We start from the raw sequence: 21,903 nt of genomic DNA, 5'->3' as shown, positions 1-21,903 counted from the left end.
ATCTTGTCGTGTGATTAATACACGGCGTGAGTCCAACTGTGCTATCACAAAACATGCCTGCCAGCATGGAAACCAGAGTCATTGTCTTCCAGCTATGACATCATCAGCGGGCGACTCCATAGTTCTTTGCTAACTAACTCAGAGACGGCACAAGTCTGTACTTTTCTTTTGTTCACGGCTGCAATTGCGGAAGCCAGCATTTTGATTGAATTCACTTTCTTGGACTGCATTTTGGGTTATTTTGCAGCCGTAATCAAAAGAAAAGCAGAGACTTGAGGTGAGACACACTATTGAATTCAAGAAATGACTCATGGCAAAACTCACGGTCGAGAATCATGTCTTCACTGAAGGTAAAAGTAACATTAAATGTTCATTTAACCCTTTTGTTCATCATTTAAAATAGTTTTGCTTGTAAAATTGTACAGCAATTGTAAAACTATTTAAAAAAATGTTTTGTGTTAACATTTTTTTAATGTCCTGAACAAATTGGATTGGATTTACCGTAAATTCCGGAATATAAACTGATACTTTTTTTGCACGCATTGAACCCTGCGACTTAAACAATGAGGCAGCTAATTTAGAACAACATATCCCATGATGCCTAGAGTGCAGATTCACAAAGTAGTCAATTGGAGTAGTGAAGTGGAGGCGAATATCACGTTTTGGAGCGATCGTGTTTCGATCTGACAAATCTTAAGTAAGTTTGATCAAGTGTAAAATGACAACATCTTCTGCTTGGACTTATTTATTCAGTTAGAGTACGTTTCGCTTAGCGTCTGACCTTCTGGAACAGCAAGGTTCCACTGTAATTCCACGCCGTCAGTATTGTTTTTAACACTCAATGAATGAATTAATAAATTCTTCAGCCCACCCCTAATGCAAAGCGAGTCCATCTGCCAACTGTTGAACACTACAAAGTCAAAGCAAAGGCTGTTTGCACCCCATTAAGCATTAAGAACAGGCAGGACAGCAAAACATAGGAACGAGCAATAAATACGGGGGAAAGGCAGGACGAGAGCGTGTGGCACAAAACTGTAGGGAATGAAAGTAGAAAGGGTTCAGCATGTCATGTCAGATTAGCGCGCTGCTGTTTGGTCATCACCACTGCAGCCCACTAACAGACACTCAAACACACACACACACACACACACACACACACACACACACACACACTAGCCTTAAGACACTATCAACCTTGTTTTCCCCTTTTATGAATAATTTTCTTCCTCGAGAAAAACAAGCCATTTAGAAAAAAAAAAAGGCATCCTTGATGTGTAATCTTTCCGCACGTTTGTTTCTTTCCTCCTTCATAATACAGTTTACGGTGATGTGTTTGTGCGGCCATCTGTTTGTTCTTCTCTTCTGCATCAATGGGATCATGTCACAAGGAAAATACGTGATTGATTTGGAGAGCTGTATAGAGAAGCGCTGCCACATTGGAGTGCAATGTGCAGTCTCAGCACCGAGCGTCCTTGGAGTGAAAATGTGTTCATAAAGATTGCAGCTTGGCCCACAAACATGCTGCATCACCTGGCAGGCAAACCACCAGTGACTCTTTATGTGCGTGTCCTGGCCGTGACTTTGTCTACATAGCCAGGAACTCTCAACTCTCGGGCAACTATTGCTCATTTTATGGCCAAATAAATCATCCAGTGATGCAGTCCCCAAGAGTTGGGACTCGCTCAGTCTCGGTTTCTATCAAAATGGTAAGACTATATTTGTTTACCCACCAGTAGAGGGTGCAAGTAAGTCAGTTTAACGAGTTTGCTACCCAAAAAGAATAGAAGTAAAGTAACACATTAGTATAGCAGTTTATTTGAACAGGTTGGCTGGAAATCAGTGGTTTTTTCAGCCTGGTCTTAAGTCAAGGCACCCTTTTTCACATAAAAAATATCACTGATGTGTCCAAAAATATTCATGACAGAGAACACAACTGCACTTGCTGTAAGTCAAGAAAATGTTGTTTTTTTTTAACGTTATTACATTGCAGAACTTGACACTAGATGATCCATTCTTTTTTAAATTGTTTTTAAATTGTTTTAAGAGAAAATCAAATTAATGAAGTTGAAAAAAAGACATATCATTTTATTGTAAGCTAATGTTTGGAATATAAATGGAATTGGAATAAATAACATTTAAGATTCTGAAATGAAAATATAAACTAATAAGCAAAAATGAATAAATTCATTAATAATATAGAAATAAAAAACACCTATTAAATATGATTACATGTTAAAATGTGCCTAATTGGACTATTATTGATTATTGATTGATTATTGATGTATTCAAATTCCCCATGCCGATTTCAGAGGAAGCAAATAGCGTGCAGTATTCCAAGAACGTATTAGACCCTTTTTAAGGTCAATTTTGGTCACTGACTCTAAATATGCCATTAATTTTTCTCCACCAGCTCTGGTTATTGGAATCTGATATAGCCCTAACTCATCACTCATGAGAGATACTAATAACTGCGTTATCTCAAGAACTAGAGCTTCTATAAATAAATCATATTCTTATTCAGTGGATTGATTATACCTAGAATCAGACCTGTAATCTGAAGCACCTAAAAAAAAAAGTCATTCCCATTTCCAGTGTTATATGTGAGAGTAAAGGAGCACTAATGAAAATGCTGTTACGTGCAGTGTTGCAGTGAAATGTGAGCTTCTGAGTGAAGCAAACAAATCATGAAAGACCCCCAAGGAGCACATCATCTAACACATTGTCACACGTTGAGTGCAGGGAGAATGCAACGCTTGCGCTTCAGAGTGTGTGTGAGGCGTTTCTCTTTGCAAAGTCTTTTTTTATGGAGGAATATTGCTGAGACCCGCTTCTGACTGTCATCTCATCTTTTGATTTCTATGCAATATGTTTCCTACTTGGTGTCTTTTGGGCTGCGTTCACACTTGTGGTTTAGTATTCTGGTTCGGACCAAGATAATATCATAAAAATAAAATACATACTTTGGTGTGGTTTGCTTGGCGTTCATGCTGGTGTTTTTGTCTGCAGTAAAAACATATGCATGTCCAGTCTCTTGTTTATAGCGGGTCATTGGTTACAGACCCAAACGCGATAAATTAAATTCCGCAATATAGTATTCAATGTTAATAAACTGAATATTTTAATAGAGCATAGAATGTTTATGGCTTTCTAAATTCGGTTTTTACCATCAGAGCCCAGAGGACATGAAATAACACGCTCATAGTCAACATTACACTCCTATTAGGCATTGTTTACACCGGATTGCACAACTATTAAGCTACAGGGACTCGAGACGAAGGAGGAGAACCTTTTTTCACTCATCATCCATGGGTGGCTACATGGAGTGCAAGGTAGGGTCATCCATGTAACATTACTTCTGCCTGTGGCAACAATACTACACATCATATGCATTTCAATATGTTTTGACTAATAATAGGCCACAGTCTACCACGAAACAGTGATCATTAATAAATACATTTCTGAAAAAACGCAATATAGCGAGGGAGCGATAATGGAATTGCGATATTGCGAGGGACGACTGTACAGTAGTAAAAACTTGGCTGGGCAATTTTCATGATTGAATACTAGAAGTGCAACGGTACAGGTAATCCACGGTACAGTCTGTACCTCTGGACTACGATTTCATAGTGTAATATCAAATAATATATCTCATTAGAACCAACAAAGAACAAGATACACACTTTGGACACCTCTGGTTTGCAGTGTTTCTTTTTAAGAAGCTGCAGGTGCAACAGTTTGGACAGCGTGATGATTATTTTATTTTTAGTAAAGTTCCTTACCTGCAGTGTAGCGTCCATAGTTGCGGCGTGCAGAACCGTTCTCATACTGAACAACGGCAGCACGCTGCTTTCATCTTATGCACTCATCTTCGTGTTTTTACGGAGAAGTGTTCAAAAACAGGTGCGCTGCAGGTGCACGACATCAGGGCCAGGAGATCCGCCGGGTCTGAGTTGTCATCGTGCATCATGGGCACAAATCGATTTCCTTAATTTTGAGGGATCGGCGATCGGCCGATCGTTGTGTATGAAACTGGTCTTATCCACCTCTGCAAAGGTCTGAAAGTCAGCCACTGGCCCCTGTTGCTGTGCCAGACTGACCACTAGCAATCAAGCTAAGGCTCAAGCAAAAGCTTGCCGGAGCAAAGAGCCATTCAGCGGCCCGCTGCTTATGAGCAGGGAAAAGAGCAAAGCTACAACGGGGAAAATTCATGGCATAGGACGACCAGCGACTGTGCGCTTTATTATTGTTCAATGTTTTTCAACAAAATAAGATTGGAACATGGAAGGTGTATGTCAGTTACTAAAACGAATAAATAAATCTGTTTTGGCCAAAATCTGCTTTTTAAAGACCGTGATCGGCCAAAATATTGTCATCAGTGCACCCCTGGCATGTACCGTCTTACGTTTTACAAAAAGCTTCTAAATATACTTTCAAAAAGTGCGGTTGTCACACACACAGAAGGAGAGCCAGCACTTCCAAAGCGTGTTCTCTTTCATCGTTGTTATTCCTGCCATCATTTTCACACTGGTTCGTGTCTTTGGCCCACCAGAGTTCGTTTGAAGCGAACCAAAAATGACAACTGTGAATGCACCTTGAACTCTGCATTTCTTTCCTGACTTCATATTCTATTCTCTTATAGGTCCTCACATTGCATCTGATGCGGTAAATAATTGATACTTTGGATATCTCATTCTCCTCGCGTCTTAACACTTTTAGCTTTTTTAGCTGTCTTTGCGTATTGTGTCAGCGAATAGTCCTCGCGTCGTCCTCATCTGCGTCACTCTGTCCTTCTCATGTGGGGATCCGATGATACATGGCGGCGGTATATATGGGCCTGTGTGCGCCTGTGCATGTGATTACACATGTTTGTGTTATGTGAGCCTTAGGAAAATGCTTGTGTATGTTAGAGGAGGACAGGGAGAAAAGCCAGAGGGTGAGCTGCAGGACGGAATGTAGCCGCTTCACCCTGCTGCTGTCCAGACTGCTGTTACTCACCATTAATGCCGCGCTTGTGGATGCGTGCGTGCTTGTGTTGCAGTGACACAAAGAGTATGTAACCTTTTTTTTGGGATTTGATTATTCTTTTCTCTTCTTTTTTAACAGTAAATCATGTTTGCCATGACTGTCTGTTTTTGCACAGGCTCACTTTTCTATTTCGAGAAAGGGCAGCTGTCAATAACTGTCAACGTTCTAGTGGCTGAGCTCGAGACAGATGAGCGAGGCATCCATAAACATGTGCTGCTCCTGGTTTTGTTCGATACTGAACTTCCCCGGTTTCATAATGCTAATGGACTATTAATGCAGTTCAGTGTTATGCAAAACAGGACTACAAATGAAAGGAGAACGAGAAACGAGATGTGGTGCATAGTACGGTATAGAATTCCTGAGTACCTCTCGTTGAACAACTGTACCATACGCAGCGGACTCCACAGAGTTCTACTGGACTCAGCTTGTAGTTCTAGGGCTATTGTTTGTTTTCTGTTAAATAACTGCTTGTTATGTAATAATTTTAAGACCCGTGTTTTGAGTCTGTGTCTCTCTCTGTGCCTTATCTAACCCCTACTGACAAAAATGAATTTGCAGCTGAAAGGGGTTAAGACACAGAATTAATGACCAACATGATATGTTTGTACAGTCGCTGTTAACCTGAGGAAAAGTTGTTATTTAAGGCCATTTATATCGTGCCAGACTTGGCACGATTCCCCTTCTGGCCATCCCTTGTACACCTCTGTGTTGCCGAAGTGTTACTGACTTTGTGGAGTTTTTTGAGTCAGTCTGTTTATTGCTGTTGCGCAAGGTGGCGGCTGTCGTTTTTAACGTGCAGGAAGAGCGATAACGTCAATGAAATGACACGCCTTTATTGTGCGCCCAGATGCACTCTTGTGGGTTTTCACCGTTCTTTGACTATTTCGAGCCTGGTGGAGGTGGAGGTTATCACGAGGTAATTCCTCGCCACTTTGCGCTTTGAATTTTGCGCATTCACTCTCACAGTTTTTCAAAAATATATTAATAAATCATGCTGTTTTGTGGTTGAATATGGCTCATTAGTACAATACAATGTGTGTGTGTAATAATATAATTTCATATTCTATATTGGATTTAATTGTTAATTAATATAGTAATAATGAATATATATTACTATTAGAATAATATATTTTAATACGTAAGCACATTTTACTTATTTGTTGCACTTTTCTTTCAACGCAGGAGCATCAGCCAGGCTTAAGTACTTTCAGTCTTGTTATGTTAGGTTATAATTTTTATTAATTAATTAATGATATATAATAATATTGTAATATCCAAGCACATTTTACATATTTTTTTGTACATTTTTTTCAACGCAGGAGAATAAGTCAGTCTTTAATATTTTCAGCTTTATGTTATGTTATTTTTAAATTAATTAATTAACAATTAATATAATATACATTTATATTATAATATTTTAATACTTCAAGAAATGTAACATATTTTTTTGTACTTTTTTTTTTTTCAACGCAGGCGCATAAGCCAGCCTTAAATATTTCCAGCCTTGCTAGTTGTTTAATGTACGCGTAATGTATTTTATGTACGTTTAATGTTGTGCATGCGATGGTGCCGTACCCCTAATTATTCCTCTATGGAGAAGTCTTGAAAGTTAGTGTGTGGAATACCTACCTACTCCCTTGAGCGAGGAATACTTATTGAAGCCGATTCCCAGGTTGTTATGAGGGTGAGACAAGGCCATGGCTGGACCCAGGGGAGACAAGGCTGCATTATTCAAATGGTTATGATCTAAAAGAAAGAGAGAGATACACAAAGAACCCTGCATTTAAATGTTGCACACGTGGAAAATCATTACAGAAAGTTCGTATGCCAATGCCTTTTATGTTTAGATTCCTCTGAAATATTCCGCTTTTGAAGGCAAACCTTGTTGATTGTATTGTGAATGAGATGCAGGAATCGAGCTCTTTGAGTGGGAGTAGAAGTAACAATTAGCTTAGGCTCAATGGCTCTTTGTGCGTTACAACAGGTTTCACCTTGAAATGGAAAGAAATACATGCAGACAGCCTTTAGAAGTGCAAACCACCAAGGACATACTGCATTATGTGGGCACCTTGTTACAACACAATCGAAGATAACTGATGAGCAAACGGACGCACTCACGCACACTTTCTCTTTAAAAACATGCCATACTTTTTAAAACGCTCTTTTATTGGCAAAACAACCAAACATGAAGTTGATCCAATGAGGCGTTGTTCAAGGTTCCATGATGTGTTTATATTTAAATCAATTTGATCTTAATGTGATCATTCAGATTTAAACTTGCATGTGTATGTCTGAATGAAAGCAATAAACAAAGCATTTTTAAGAAGCAAATGTTACCTGAGATGATCGTACCAATCTGGACATATTTTTTTTAGGGATGGAGCCAATACGATCAAGTATCTGGGTATCGGGTTCCGATACCCATGTAATTCCTGTCTCGGAAATGTTCGATCCAGGAGCCGTGTCCGTGCTTTGATGTTGCTTGCTGATGTCACAAAACGTAGCCAAAAGAATATCAGCAAATATACTGTAACTGTCTCCGCACATGCACTGCAGCCATCCTCACTCGCACCGTGCATACACACACACACACACACACACACACACACACACACACGGCTAGGGCCCTGTGAAATCCGCTTTATTTTTTCCCAGATCTTGTTTTATTTTGATTTTGTTTATTTTTATGGTTGTGTATGAAAGCAAACACAGCTCTGGTATGGGAATTGTATTCCCATACCGTCATACTGGTATCGTCAGCTTTTTTAACCTTCTGAACTTTGCTGGTAGTCTTCACTGTGGCTGCTCTCGTCAGCTGCGTTTTACAGCCACAGCAGGCAGCTGTTACCGGCAATAAAGCTCTCATAAAGTCCCTGCATGCTACCTGCACAGCACCAAACGTTCGGCAAACAAATGTAGGGACTATTTGGTGAACATTATGGAGCATATCACAGCGCTTGAAGCGCTGGCGGGAGAGCAGAACTGGGCTAAAAAGAGCGTAAATGTTGTATTTACGTACATCTGCTGAATATATCTATTTCCTGTGCTTTAAATGGAACATTTCACAGTTTGGATGACAATACAAAAGGGGTATTTTACCACATGCACATGTTTATTGTGATGAAAATGCCACATTTTATTTCTACATCGGGCTGGAATGATTCACTGATTAAATCAAAGACGTTCCTTCCCAAGACTCTATTCAAAGCTTAGTTTATTCCACACTATTGCCCTGTTGTATTTGCCTGGAACTCTTAACTTTGACACGCCCGCAAAAGCAGAACACGCAATGCCACCCACGCTCAGCTTTTGTGCAAGAGAGACGCAAATTAGTGCTCCCGGGCTGAAGTTAATTGTCTTTAACTCTGGTGCTCTCAAATCCCTTAGTGCACTCGGAAGGTGCAAGCAGCAATCTGACACAGGATGCAGCTGGAATTTGAAACAGTGTCTTTTTATTTGCACATTTTATATTTAGTTATGTTTGCTGCATCATAGCCTTTAGTAAGGTGAGGGATTTTATTGGACTGTTAGTTTGAACACATTCCCTTCCCAGATTCCCAGTTGCTGAACTTCTAATTTGTTTGAATTAAAAACTAATTTTCTCTTCGAAAATAACAGATATAAAATAATGTTGCCATAATAAAAACCTTCATTATTAATTTTATAGGCAATGTTTTAAAGGTGCTTTATGTCTTCGGCTCTAAATTACATTATAGTCATTAGAGAATAATCGGTAATCGGCCAAAAGCTGACGACCTGACGCCGATGACACTTATTTTTTATGAATAAAATGATGATATGAGTAATTGACACCAATGATTGACACTTATTTTTTACTAATATAATGTAGATAATATGGTGTTTTTCTTTTATAATGATATGAATGATAGGGCTGGACTGATTCATCGGCTGGCCGCTTACAGCCAGTAAAGAAAAGATGTTTGGTAAACAAGTTGTACTAATTCGCTTCTACCTCTGTTAGATTGTCAATAATAAGGAGAACTCTGCTCCTGAGGGGATATGCAAATGGAAATGTCATATAGACTTTATTATTATTACATTTTTCACAGGTTTACTGCCCTTTTGCACATCATATTTTTGATGTGTTTTATGTTCAAATTGTTTGGATGCTGCTTGTTCCGAACAGTTTTTGATAATACAGTCATCCCTTGCTACTTTGCGGTTGGAACATAACTCTCTTGCTCTATCACTCCCAACCTCCATATATTCCCGTCGCAAGGTATGCTGGGTAGCTTGTGGTACTCTTTCTCCCAACATTTCGGTGCATTTTTGCTTGATCACAAAACATGTTGAGGAGGTCGTCAGAGAAGTAAACCAAGAGGAGTTAACATACTCTTACATCCAATGTTTTATTGTTCATAGTTCATACTGTGGCCGCTGGACTGCCCAGCATGACTTGCGGGCATTTGGAAATGACAGTTTTAAGTTACATGTTATGTTTAGCGCTTAGTTGTTGTTTATCTCCCACGTAGTAGTAGTTGTAGTAGTAGTAGTAGCAGTAGTACTAGTAGTAGTTGATTTATGTGATGCATTAACTTGCTGTTGGTGGGTTTTGTTTATGTTTTGTTGCACCGTGAGCAAGTATGCCATTCTGTTTGATGACCACCTATGTATAAATGGCCCCTCTGTCAATATTTTAACCCAATGTGGCCCGCGATTCAAAAAGTTTACCCGCTCCTGCTTTAGAGGCACATTTTTCCTCCAAAAACTGTGTGACTTGAGGGGCGTTCCACTCTACTCTGTGCATTTACAATTGGACACCCGTGTCCGCCGACCCCATGGCGCATCAGCCGCATCAAGAGGGGCGAGCGAGGGATGTACGCAGACTACTAGCGAGTGAGAGATGAGACACCAGCACTGACTGATTGAATTGGAAACACATCTTCACTTCCCCGTGTAATTGATATGCAGCGATGACACGCTGTGTGCGGCGTGCTGAGCAGAGAGCAACAACTGTGTGATGTAATTTCATGTCTGCGTAGCTGCATGCGGCATGCTCTTCCCGTCTTGCTGGTGCCACCTGCACTTCAAAAATTAGACATTTAATGACGCAGAATTAACGGCAGCAAACAAACAAAAACATTGTACTGCTGCTGCTATACCATAAGAGATCTGTGAGTGATTCTTAACAACACTGACGGAGGGAAGAGCTTTTGCTCTCTAAGTGTCCTACATTCTCAAGCATTCTTCGAGCGAGCCAGCAGTGGAAATAATGGGACAGACATGGAGAGAGAGAGACGAACAGAATAAGGGAGCGAGAGTTAGCCTGAGAGACAGGGGGTGGGGGCGGGGGTGGCGGCGAGGGGGAATCAACTAATTGATGGAAAGGTCCTTGGCCAGTCTCCAGTTTGACCACAGGGCTGCTCCCAGCCACCAGAGAGCTCCCAGAGAATGTGCGCTGCAGCGATGTCCCGGTCCTTTTCATTTTTCTGGGTCTACTTCCTCCTTTCTCTTTTATTTTTTATGCATCTGTTGAATTATTTCATTACAACTAGCTTTCGCAGCCATGCGCTTTTAGTGAAGGGAAACTAAAAGTGAAAGAAGACGAGCTAATGAGTTGACTCCTCTGTATTCGTCTACAGTGAAATATGCATGATATGCTGCATGTCCGGCATATATTTGCAGACTTACTTTTCTGATAAGTTTTCTGACTTATTTTCTGAGTCAATAATATTGTGCTCATGACACCAACACACATGTTAATTTTGTTATTTCTGTCGTGCAAAAAAATCAGAATTGGGCATCATACCCTGCAATGTGAACATAGCCTCAGCATATGGAGCTATATATAGCTTATCATGCCAAATTTCAAGGCTAGCCTGCTGCTCGCTCGTTTTGCATCTTGCAGTCTCTGCATAGATCTGACAGTCTCAATCACTGCCAGTCCAACAACACAACGGCGATCTTTTTATTAATATAACACATAATCACAATACGTGTCTTTATTTCAAAGTAGTGTGGGTTCATTTTCTGAAAGTATCAGGTCTCCAGCCTGTTTCACACTTCGTATGCTTTCATGTGTAGTTCCGGATGCTTCCTGCCTGCTTTGTCAGCGTGGCAGCACAGAGAAATAATGCAGGAGTGAGAAAGAGAGAGCAGATTGAAAGGACAATGTTTCCTGTGTTTTGTTGTCTTGCATTCATTTCCTCCAAATGTCCCATTTTTGCTGTTTGTGTGTTCATGAGCGTGCGCCTCCTTTTTGATGTGCTATATAGTATAGGAAGCCTCCGAGGAGTTCGTACTCATATGTATTCAAATTTATGTTTATTAACGGGAGGCTGAGCCGCAAATGAGGACTTAGCAGTGTATAGATTTGATCGACAATGTGTGATGGGACAGGAAGAAGTAGAATAGACCATATTTGAGCACATTGAGAGTTGAATTGACTCATTTGCACATAGGTGAAGGCTGCATGTGGACAACCACAACTGCTTCAGTTGAAGTTGAAGCATGTTGCAGCCAGCATTTGTGTGTGTGTGTGTGTGTGTGTGTGTGTGTGTGTGTGTGTGTGTGTGTTCCTGCGTGCTGTGTGTCAATGATAATGTCAGAGTGAGGCTGGCAGAAGCCCTTGCAGCAGCTCTACTCTTTGATGCTGAGCCCTGCTGGACTGCCTGCGCACACACACACACACACACACACACACACACACACACACACACACACACACACGCGTGCAAACAAGGATGCAAAGAGGAAGAAAGATGCATGGAAGGGTGAATGGCGTGGGTGGCAGGGACCTGTGTAGTTTAATGCAGGGATTCTCAACTGTTGGGTCATGTCCCAAAAGTGGGTCGCAGGTCTTTTCCTGGGCCCCCCGCCCCCCCAAAAAAGGTCAGTGATATCGGCTTGCTACACCGCCACGAGGTGCGTGCCATTTTTATGGGCGACTTTGTCAACGGGGAGGGGAAGGACATCCCGTAACATCCCGTCCGTGCGACACACAGCTGCAGATATCTGCTGGAGAAGAGCACACCACAAAGAGAGAGACAGCATCTCTCCGCCGCAGGTCATGTTGTGTGGCAATCGGTCCTTTTTAAATATAAGACATTTGAGAAGTTTGAGTTGAGTCCACAGTTTGGGTCGCAAGATTGTCAGTGAAGGGTGATAGTGGGTCCCGCAGCCAAAGCAGGTGATTAAACTACTGGTTTAATGCATTAGGAATGAAGAGATCAGCAACGCTAAGTTTCTGTCCTCACACTAAAGGGCACAAATGCATAGACAGTCAGTGGCTTATATTGTGTCTATGAATTAGTCATACGCTGACATCTCTTAGGACAGTCTCTGGGATTTCGACAATGTTTTATATGGGAAACAATATAAATAATCCATTCCTGGGTCAAACTGTTGGTATCATAAAAACTTAGCAACATTCTTAAAAGTCTACAAATAAGCTGTAATATTAAAATTTATGTTTTGTTCATATTTTGGGGTATCTGGAATGGATGAATTGGATTTACATGATGCCCTATGGAAAATGATTTTTGTATTTTTCCTTTTTTGTCAAACCTTTTGGAACGAATTAATAACAAAACCTGGGGTACCACTGCAATGAATGACGGGTGCAATGCAATACACATCTCATTTATTTTTCCTTGTCTTCAGATTCAAATATTCTTCTTCTTCTTCTTATTATTATTACACCTATAGATTCAGTATAATAGCTTCTCATACTGTCAAAGGCCTTCTTGGCACACACACTCACATAGCACAATCAGAGTTGCGCAACACTTACATATGACCGATTGTCACTCACACAAGCTTAACTTTCACTTCTATACAAACTTAACATTCACTTTCTAGAGGGGCTTGGAAACTGCCATATAGACTCTGTGTACTTTCATTCTAGGCGCTATTCCTCGTCTTCCTCATTGGTGAATGAGTCCAGCGTTGTAACCGCATTAATTGCGCCTTATTACATCCGCCAAGCGCAGCACAGCGAGGGGGTTATGTTTTTGCCGGCGTTAATCTGCTTGTTTGTGTTAAAAATAACTTGAAAAGTTCTGAATGGATTTGGATGAAATTTTCAGGAATTGTCAGAAATGGGATGTGAAAGAACTGATTACATTTTGGGGGCAATATGAATCACCGCCTGCAATTTTTTTAAAGCGTTCTTTAACATCGCACGAGAGGACCATTTTTGCCATTTGTGCATTAATGCCACAAACAAAATGGTCGAAGCACTTGGAAAAAAAATACAGGACAAGTTTCCAAAAGGTTCTACAAAATATTAAAGACTGATCCAAAAAATGTACTATTATTATTTTGGCGCAAATCTGCGCTTCTCCAATTTTTAAAAACAGTTTAAGAACATTTTCATTTATATGATTATTGACTACCTCTTTGGTAGCAATGCGGTCCCAAGAACAGGAAAGAAAAGCTAAGGACAAGAAATATGTTTACAGGGGGCAGCAGTCTATCAGGAAACCCAGACTTCCCGGTCTCTGGCTACCTCTTCCAGTTCCACCAGCGGGACACCGAGGCCAGTTACGAGACATAATGGACCTCGAAGGATTCCTTCCGCCCCCCAATAATATCCTCAATTGAGGTCAGCAGGCCTACGTCTCCACTGTAAACAGTGTGGACAGGGCGCTGCTTCCCTTGTGAGGTCTCAGACAGTTTGCCAGAACCTCGAAGAAGTTGACTGAAAATTGTGCTCCATGGCCTCACCGAACTCCTCCCGCAGCCGAGTTTTTGCTTTGACCACCGCTGTAGCCACGCTACTGCTTGGCCTCATGTGAACTCGAGCAAGAACTGACGTCATGCGGAAGGGTGCGACTTTAGAGGCATATTTTACTCCCACATGATTAAAAAAACGATGGTTCCTAATTGTACACGTGTAATGTTAAAGGTTCCGCTGTAGGTGATATTGCCACATTCGTTCATATAAGAGTGAAAGAGACAACAACACAGGTCAGAAGCAAGCATAAAGAAGAGCTATAATACATTTACTCCTAATTGGACAGAGTCTATATTATCTATAACAAGTTTGCAGCAAAGGCTAACATGTCTTAAAATAACACAAAATGTGTGTGAGTCATACTTGCCTTCTGGCAAATGTGCATATTAAATGAATAAAGCATATCATCTTGTATCGTACCCCCTAAACAGCTTGCACTGAATTTAATTGTGAATAATTTGGTCAATTTATTTGACTCGGTCACAGCCAAGGCACTGATAGAGGGAGTGACCAAACCCTTGTCCTTGTCTCCATCCTCCTTTCCTCTCTCTGTGTTTGTGCTAATGCATCACCTTGTATCACCTTCGTATTCAATGTCAGTGCTCATGTGTCTCTGTGATGTGACTTTTAGCCCCTCTTTCCTCTCAAAGTCACCTGCTTCTTCCTGGACTGTACTTTGTGTATGAGGCAGGCCATCTGTTGACCTTCATGGAAGAAGTGAATGACATTAAATGTGAGGGCAATGCTCACCCACCTATAATGACTACTTTTTCCCCGAAAAAGGTATATATTGCCGATATAGGTGTATGTACAGTATTCAGTGTGTATATATACAGTATATATAGATCCATTTTGGTTGCAGTGTTTTTTGACCTTAAATCAGCAGCTTGCACATCTTGTCTGATTTTAAAATGTAGAACGTGACTTATTTAAAAAAAACAACAACAACAGGAACCTCTGAAGTCCAAACGTGTAGTTTGACCAACATACACCCCGAAAGTCGCACAAAACTACGTCTGAGTTTGAACCCCAATCATGCGTACATCAGTGGACTTCACAAGTTTAGCAGGCATCATTGAGTAACTATGCAGGTTTTGCTTTTTAGTTGATTTTTTTGCAACACTTATTTCTCCTACCCCCAAAAACGACCAGCGTCACCATGGTGGAGAGAAGACTCTAAGAAGAGAAAAACAATACAGTTGTCTCTCGCCACTTAGTAAAAAAAAACACATATTTAAGCAAATTTGATATATTTTCTACCTAAATTAATCTTTTGCGAGGATAAAAATGGCTAAACAAACTAAAATACAAGTGTCTGGCATTCAGAAGACGTGATGTATGCATGCAGTCATTCAAAATCATGAATATTTAACATGTCTGGAGGAAATAACTGACATTAACAAGTTTTGCTGATGTTTGCGGTCCTCTGTCGGTTACAAGGGTCACCTCCAACAGGACAGCTCCGGTTTTGAGCCTGCTAACTGGTTTGCGTGTTCCTTGTAACCCCTGTTTTGCCTTTTGGGCTTCCCTGTGGATGCTGTGACTTCCTCCCACAAACATGCACGTTAGGTTAATTGGACATTGTTGCTCGCAGTTGTTATTGTGTGTGTGTGATGTTGCCTCTTTGTGATCTGTCCTTGCTCTACCCACACACCTCTGACCCTCTGTCAGCTGGGGTAGACTCCAGCGTCATGCAACTGTGCTGTATGGCAAATGAATGGCTAGATTATTAATGGCTTATTTGAATTATGAATTGCTGTCTAATATGGTAGGAATGAATATGAACTCCCACTGCTTGCTGTTCTAAGATATAGGCAAATGGGGAAATATAACCATAACCATAACCATAACCATAATCATAATCATAATCATAATCATAATCATAATCATAATCATAATATATAGTCCCTAAATATAAAAGGAAGCAGAATGTCACCAGCACAAAGCTGGAAAAGTTAATCACAAACTAGAATCTCCCATTTTTATGTTTAGCCGGCTTCGCTTAAAGTGAAACACGAAGAAGACCTGAGTTGACTTGCTTCTGGATAATATAATTTATTAATACGTACCGCCATTTTTCCTTGTGGTTTACTTCTGCAATGTTTTGCTCCAGCCTCTACCTTGTTTGATTGAGTCAAATAGCGTTAATGGAGTCATTTCACATCCCAATTCCAATCAGGGTTCGCCTCCTCGCTTCCATTCCTCCGCTAACACACAATTTGCAGGCTAACTGAGGGCTTATAACCCCATTACCAAGTGCAATAAATTTGGCCACTTGTCTAGTCAGCACTTTACACAATGCTTAGTCCCACAATATATCCGCATGCGGAGTGAACTGAAAATAAAGGGAACATGAGATAAAGAGGTGGAACATGGTATTGACAGGGCCTTTTTCAAGCTCTCCTATTGTTTAGGAGGACATGAACCATGAGAGGACAATGTGGTGACAACATTAGGGAAGATTTGGGCAACCAAAGGGCAAAGAAAGCATAGCACTATAGGCAAGGTGCACCCTGGAATGGAATTTCAGTCAATTTGCCTCAATTTCAAGGTGTGGTTTAAGCATAACATTCTTTAAAAGTGCTAATTTACTATAAATAATAATAAATAATAAATAATAATAAATAAATAATTTTATTGAATGAGATGCTGTCTCTAAACTTTTGACTTGTGCTGTATACAGTAATCCCTCTTTTAATTACATTGGTTCCAGACCCGGCTGTGATATTCAAAATATTTTTGTATTTGGAGAATAGAAAAACTGTTTACGACCTTCTAAATACATTTTTTTAACATTATTAGAGCTCACTAGACATAAAATAACCCCCCTACAGTCTATACACTCCTATTACCCAATAAAGTAGACATAATAAGAGAAAATAAGACATAATATAGACTCACACGTTGGGAGCATTGGGAGAGTTCCTTGTTCCTGTTTCTGTACACTACTTCCTGCAGTGGCTATTGTATCATCAATGTAACATTATGGACACCTTGTTATCAGTGTAGAATACTACATATCATCACATCCTTTTTCGGCAAAATATACATATACAAATACATAAAATTTGGATTTTTTTGGGACGTATTTATGAATATATTTTTGAAAAAAAGCAATAGACTAAAGCCGCAAAATTCAAAGCCAGAAGTGGGGAAGGAGTACTGTATATTTGAATTATTACTCTACATGATATACTGTATTGCTAATTACTCATGACAACAGGCCACCCCCCCATACTATTACAAACATGTAATATTAGGTGTGCCGATGAATAACGTGAAATAAAACATGTTTGATCTCTGCTATAAAAATATGTGTCTACTATTATACAAGATAAAACTATATATCTTTAAAGCCTATGAAATGGCTGTAGATAACACAGCATTTTAATGAACTTCTGCTAATGAACAACTTTAAATGATCCTTATTTCTTCTGGTATTTTCATTAAAATATCATTGAAACCACGTTGATTTTTAGTTACATTGCAATTTTAACATTGTTTCAATGTTCACATTAGTTGAAATACAATTGACAATTGTGTTGATCTATGGTTATGAAATCAGCGTTTCAATGTTAGCAGTGGGCGCAAACTGATGCTAAATCAACGACATCGATTCAGTGATCTAATGTTGAAAATTCAGTGTAGATTCTACATTCTTTCAACATCACCGCGCGATCTGGGATGCTTTTAATTGGACAATGTAACATACATGTAAATGATTTTTAAAAACATCTCCAACAAGATACTTTTCTTATTTGGAAATAAAAGAAAAAGCCTAAAAATTGGGAGATTTGGTGGATTTTTTTTCTTTTTACATAAATGAAATAAAAGTGCCTGTAGTTTATTATACCTCTTGATATAATATAATATCATATATAATAAAGGGATGTTAAACTGCATTTAAATATTCTGCATTTGTGTTCATTTAGGATATCATTGGTAAATACACGGAGTCATGACTGAAATTATGTGATTTGAATCGATCATTACTGTTCTTGCATCCTCTACCCTTGATGACTTCCTTCCTCCTCATTGCACTAGAAACAAGTTGTTCTCAATGCAAACGCTCCTGTCAGGCATAATTGAGAGATTAGGTGTATAATATATTATTAGCGTCTATGCACACACAGACTAACACAGAACTATTTACTTGCAGCAGATTCATTGTTGACTCCCTTACTTGCTTTTCATCCTCTGCAAAGCGATACTTTTAAGTGTGACAGACAGTTGAAGTCCCTCTTGCCGCCCTCAGAGGCACCATGACTTGTTGTCATTATTTCCCCCTCCTAGCCTCCTTCACTCTCTCGTTGTTTATATCAGAACAACAAAGCCATGCCTTGCTTCTCAAAACTCAGTTATAACAAAAAGGAACGGTAATTGTCCTGCAAAGCCACTCGGACCATTGTAGCATGTTTTCTTGTAGCGTTCCATGGGCGTCCAATGTAAAGCCTGTGTGAGGTTGTCTGTGGCGGTGTTGTGTAATCGTCTTCGGCTCCCTATAACAGCTGCAGAAATTTGGAGAGCGAGGGTAAAGAAAAAGCCACGTTATGCAACAGGACTCAATTTGGGTCCAACACTCCTAAGCCTCATTTGCCCCAATTAATTTGCCAGGAAGTATAATAGCTTCAGATTTGTGATCTATCTATCTGCAAAATGATGACAGACATGAAAACATTATGTAATCTATCTCATGCTGAAATTCCATTTTTGCCAGTAACACAACATTTTTTTCCCATTCCTGAAATAATTCCTTGCTGCACGATTCACCCTACAGATTGTTCTTCCTCACACTGTCCTTGTACCGGTGGAAGTGATGATGAATTGATAATAACCGATCTGGATCTGGATCTGTGCACGTGTGTAAGTCACACTATAGCTGCCGTTCCCTGAGTGCTGGAGAAGCAATGAATTATTGAGCTAATCTGAGCTTTGAACGTGTCCTTTCATCACAAGGGCCAAGCAGACCCTGGGGCGTTTACACTTTACACTCACATATACGCATATATCTCTTTAACTCAAAGGCTCCATCCCTTGGGCTTGAAGTTACCCTCAAGTCTAAGGTGTGTAGAGCCACTGGACCCTTTGCTGTGATGAATTTTGGTGCAGGTCCATGTCTGTGGCATTTACTACACGACACTGTTTGCTGTTGCTGTGTTGGTCTGCCTATACTGTAGCTTTAAAGTGCTCATGACACTAAAACCCATGTTGATCTTGTTATTGTTGCTGTACAAAATAACATTGAAAGGCACATTTCGCCTGTTAGAGGTGTGCTTGAATGTTGACTTATTTAAAACATTTTTTGACAACAGAGGAAGTGACGTGACTTCGAGGCCACGCATGGAAAACAGTGTTTTAAAAAGCATCTGTTTCAAAGGGGACTTGCAAGAGCTATGCGCTTTGCACAGAGGGCCGTTCAAGTTCTTTATGCATTCAGGCAAAAAAAAGAAAAGAAAAAGATTTACATGTTGTAATGTGTACTCTTAATTGCCCTGTGACTTTTCCCCCCCCCCTTCCTACATTTTAATGACGACCATTGTCAAGACTTTCTGGCACAAGGGATTAAAAGCCGCTTTCTCCTCATCCATAAAGCCTTCCATGCTGTGACCAGGGCCTTATGTTGTATCCATAAAATATGTGTGCCAAAAATGAATTGATCCATATCATCGTTTAGTGTAATTCCTTATATTTTTAATCTCAATAGAACATTAAATGGTGTTCAAGGGCCATCACAGACACATTCATTCTCTGCAAGTTAACATTAGACCTCATTCCTTCATTGTCCTTACATTCTACGTATGTAAATTGACAAAAAAAACCTACAATGTGACCTATGAGGGAGCTAAATTTGCCATGACACTATGAATGACTGATTGAATGTATCGTATCTCACAGCCAGTTTTCCCATCACAAGCTATGACATGATGTGATTGTTGTTTTAACAAGAGCTGGGAGAAGGCGAGATGAGGGCAAACATAAAGAGAGCAGGTGCTCCGAGACAAGAAAGATATTTTCTCAACTTTTCTCACTCTCATGTCGCTCATTTTTCTCTGCCAGCCATCTGCTTCCATCCAGTCCCATTCATCTTAAAACATTCCCTTGTTTCTTTCCTTTATCTTTCTCACGTTTCTTCCCGCCTTCTCAACGGCGACGCTACAACTTCTGTCAAAGGTGTGGTAAAACCACATTAACTCACCTAAACTGTATCGTCCAGTCCTCTCCCTGATGGCTATTGTATCACTCAGCAAGTCTACCACGTTAATCAGGTATCAGGCAGACGACGGAGGCACCAATATGGGGGCTGGAAGGTGGCAGCAGTTGGTTCGGGAGCTGATTTGAAGGTCAAACTCAGGCGTGTGTTAGCACACACACGCACACGCGCCACATTTCGCCCACACAGTGTGTCTGAGTGTGTGTGTGTGTGAAGCATCAATCTCTGTTAGACATGGTGGGTGGGCACACTGACAGGAGATTTATGCTTGAAAACACGGAACACAGCTCTTGATCCAAAAAGGGGGGGGCAGAAGGAAGGGCTGACTCTTGATGATGAGAGTGTGTATTTGTGAATGACTTATTATCTGCATGTGTGTGTTTGTGTGTGTGTGTCTGCATGCATGGCACTCACACACAGTTTGTGCACTGGTTGCATTTGAACTCCCAGTCTACAGGGTTTAAACGCATTGATTGAAGAACACATGCCGCAGAGGGACTCAAATCGACTGCTTAATGAAGAAGCTGCTTTAAAAATAAACCTATTTAAAATAAGATGTGCCACGAGGAAGAGGTTTCACATCCAGTATCTCGTCGAGGGCTGCAGCTATCGAATATTTTTGCAATCTGGTATTTTGCTGAAAATACCGTTCAATTAATCGGATAAAACTTATTTTTGCTTGGTTAAAGAGCCATTGTAAATAGACAAAAGAAAATAAGACATTCCACTTAATAATTAATGACCAATAGGTGTCATTTTTTTAGATCAGGGGCATCAAACTCATTTTCATCATGGGCCTGTATCTGTGAAACCATACATTTATAATCACGTTATTATTATTATTATTGTTATTATTATTATTGCACATTTGATTATTCTGTGGTTTAACCAACAAATTGACACTGAAATAATAAGTCTAGGTGCCAAGCAGAAATCTGTGGATACAACTATTGTATAATTAACTTTAAATGGGGTTTGGCAACAGAAGCCTAAGCAGGGAAGCCCAGACTCTCTCCCCGGCCAGTTCGTCCAGCTCACCTCGGCGGATCCTGAGGCGTTCCCAGGCCAGCTGAGAGACATAGTCTCTCCAACGTGTCCTGGGTCTTCCTTGAGGCCTTCTACTGGTCGGATGTGCCCTGAACACCTCCCCAGGGAGGCATCCTGACCAGATGCTCGAGCAACCTCCTCTGGCTCCTCTCAGTGCGAAGCAGCAGAGGTTCTACTCTGAGTTTCTCCCTGATGACAGCACTTCTCACCTTACAGTATCTCTAAGGGAGAGCCCAGACACCCTACGGAGAAAACTCATTTTGGCCGCTTGTACCCGCGATCTTGTCCTTTCGGTCACTACCCAAAGCTCATGACCATAGGTGAGGGTAGGAACGCAGATCGACGGGGTAATTGAAAGCATTGCCTTTCGGCTCAGCTCCCTCTTCACCACAACGGGCCGATGCAACGTCTGCATCACTTCGCCTCATCAATTCGCCTGTCAATTTTGTGTTCCATCCTTCCCTCTCGTCATTTTGAAACGGGACTTAAATTGTTGCCTACTGTTAAGATACAGTTTTACGATGGCGACATTTTGGCTCTGAAACGCCTACATATCTTGAGAACTACAAAGCTTTTCAGATTGTTCATCAAAAAAGACAAAAAAAAACGAACAATTATTTGTTATTATTCATTGCCCTTTTAAGTTTAATCTAAGAGGGTGAATGAGAATTTCCCCTCTGATGCTTGCCTTTATTACTGCTGATCAGCGGTGCCAAATGCTGTAATGTTGTAAAGACAGGGGTGGATGGCGGCAGGGGGTTTTATGGGCCTTCGTAAAGTCAGCGAACTGAGCCGCTGCAGTGTTTCTGGAGAATATGGATGAGATCATTCCTACTCGTGCACACGCAAAACCACCGCCGCATGATGTGATGTGAAGGACTCCGACACACCTGGGCAAAAATGTGTGGACACATTTGCACGC

The 21,903-nt window shown here is 40.5% G+C and overlaps 1 protein-coding gene across 3 annotated transcripts in view; it reads right to left on the bottom strand.

Annotated features, from left to right (window-relative positions):
- The window catches only part of LOC129170955 (protein shisa-8), an 84,210-nt gene that overhangs the window by 7,376 nt on the left and 54,931 nt on the right, over window positions 1-21,903 (bottom strand). For all 3 annotated transcript variants that reach the window (XM_054759136.1, XM_054759135.1, XM_054759137.1), the window contains one exon: window positions 6,655-6,771. In XM_054759136.1, coding sequence (XP_054615111.1) covers window positions 6,655-6,771 — 117 coding nt within the window. The remainder of the gene's footprint in view (window positions 1-6,654; window positions 6,772-21,903) is intronic.

Source organism: Dunckerocampus dactyliophorus, chromosome 18, assembly GCF_027744805.1.
Source record: "Dunckerocampus dactyliophorus isolate RoL2022-P2 chromosome 18, RoL_Ddac_1.1, whole genome shotgun sequence".
Classification (NCBI taxonomy): domain Eukaryota; kingdom Metazoa; phylum Chordata; class Actinopteri; order Syngnathiformes; family Syngnathidae; genus Dunckerocampus; species Dunckerocampus dactyliophorus.
Note: the sequence above shows the minus strand (reverse complement) of the source record. Positions and strands in the feature narration are given on the sequence as shown.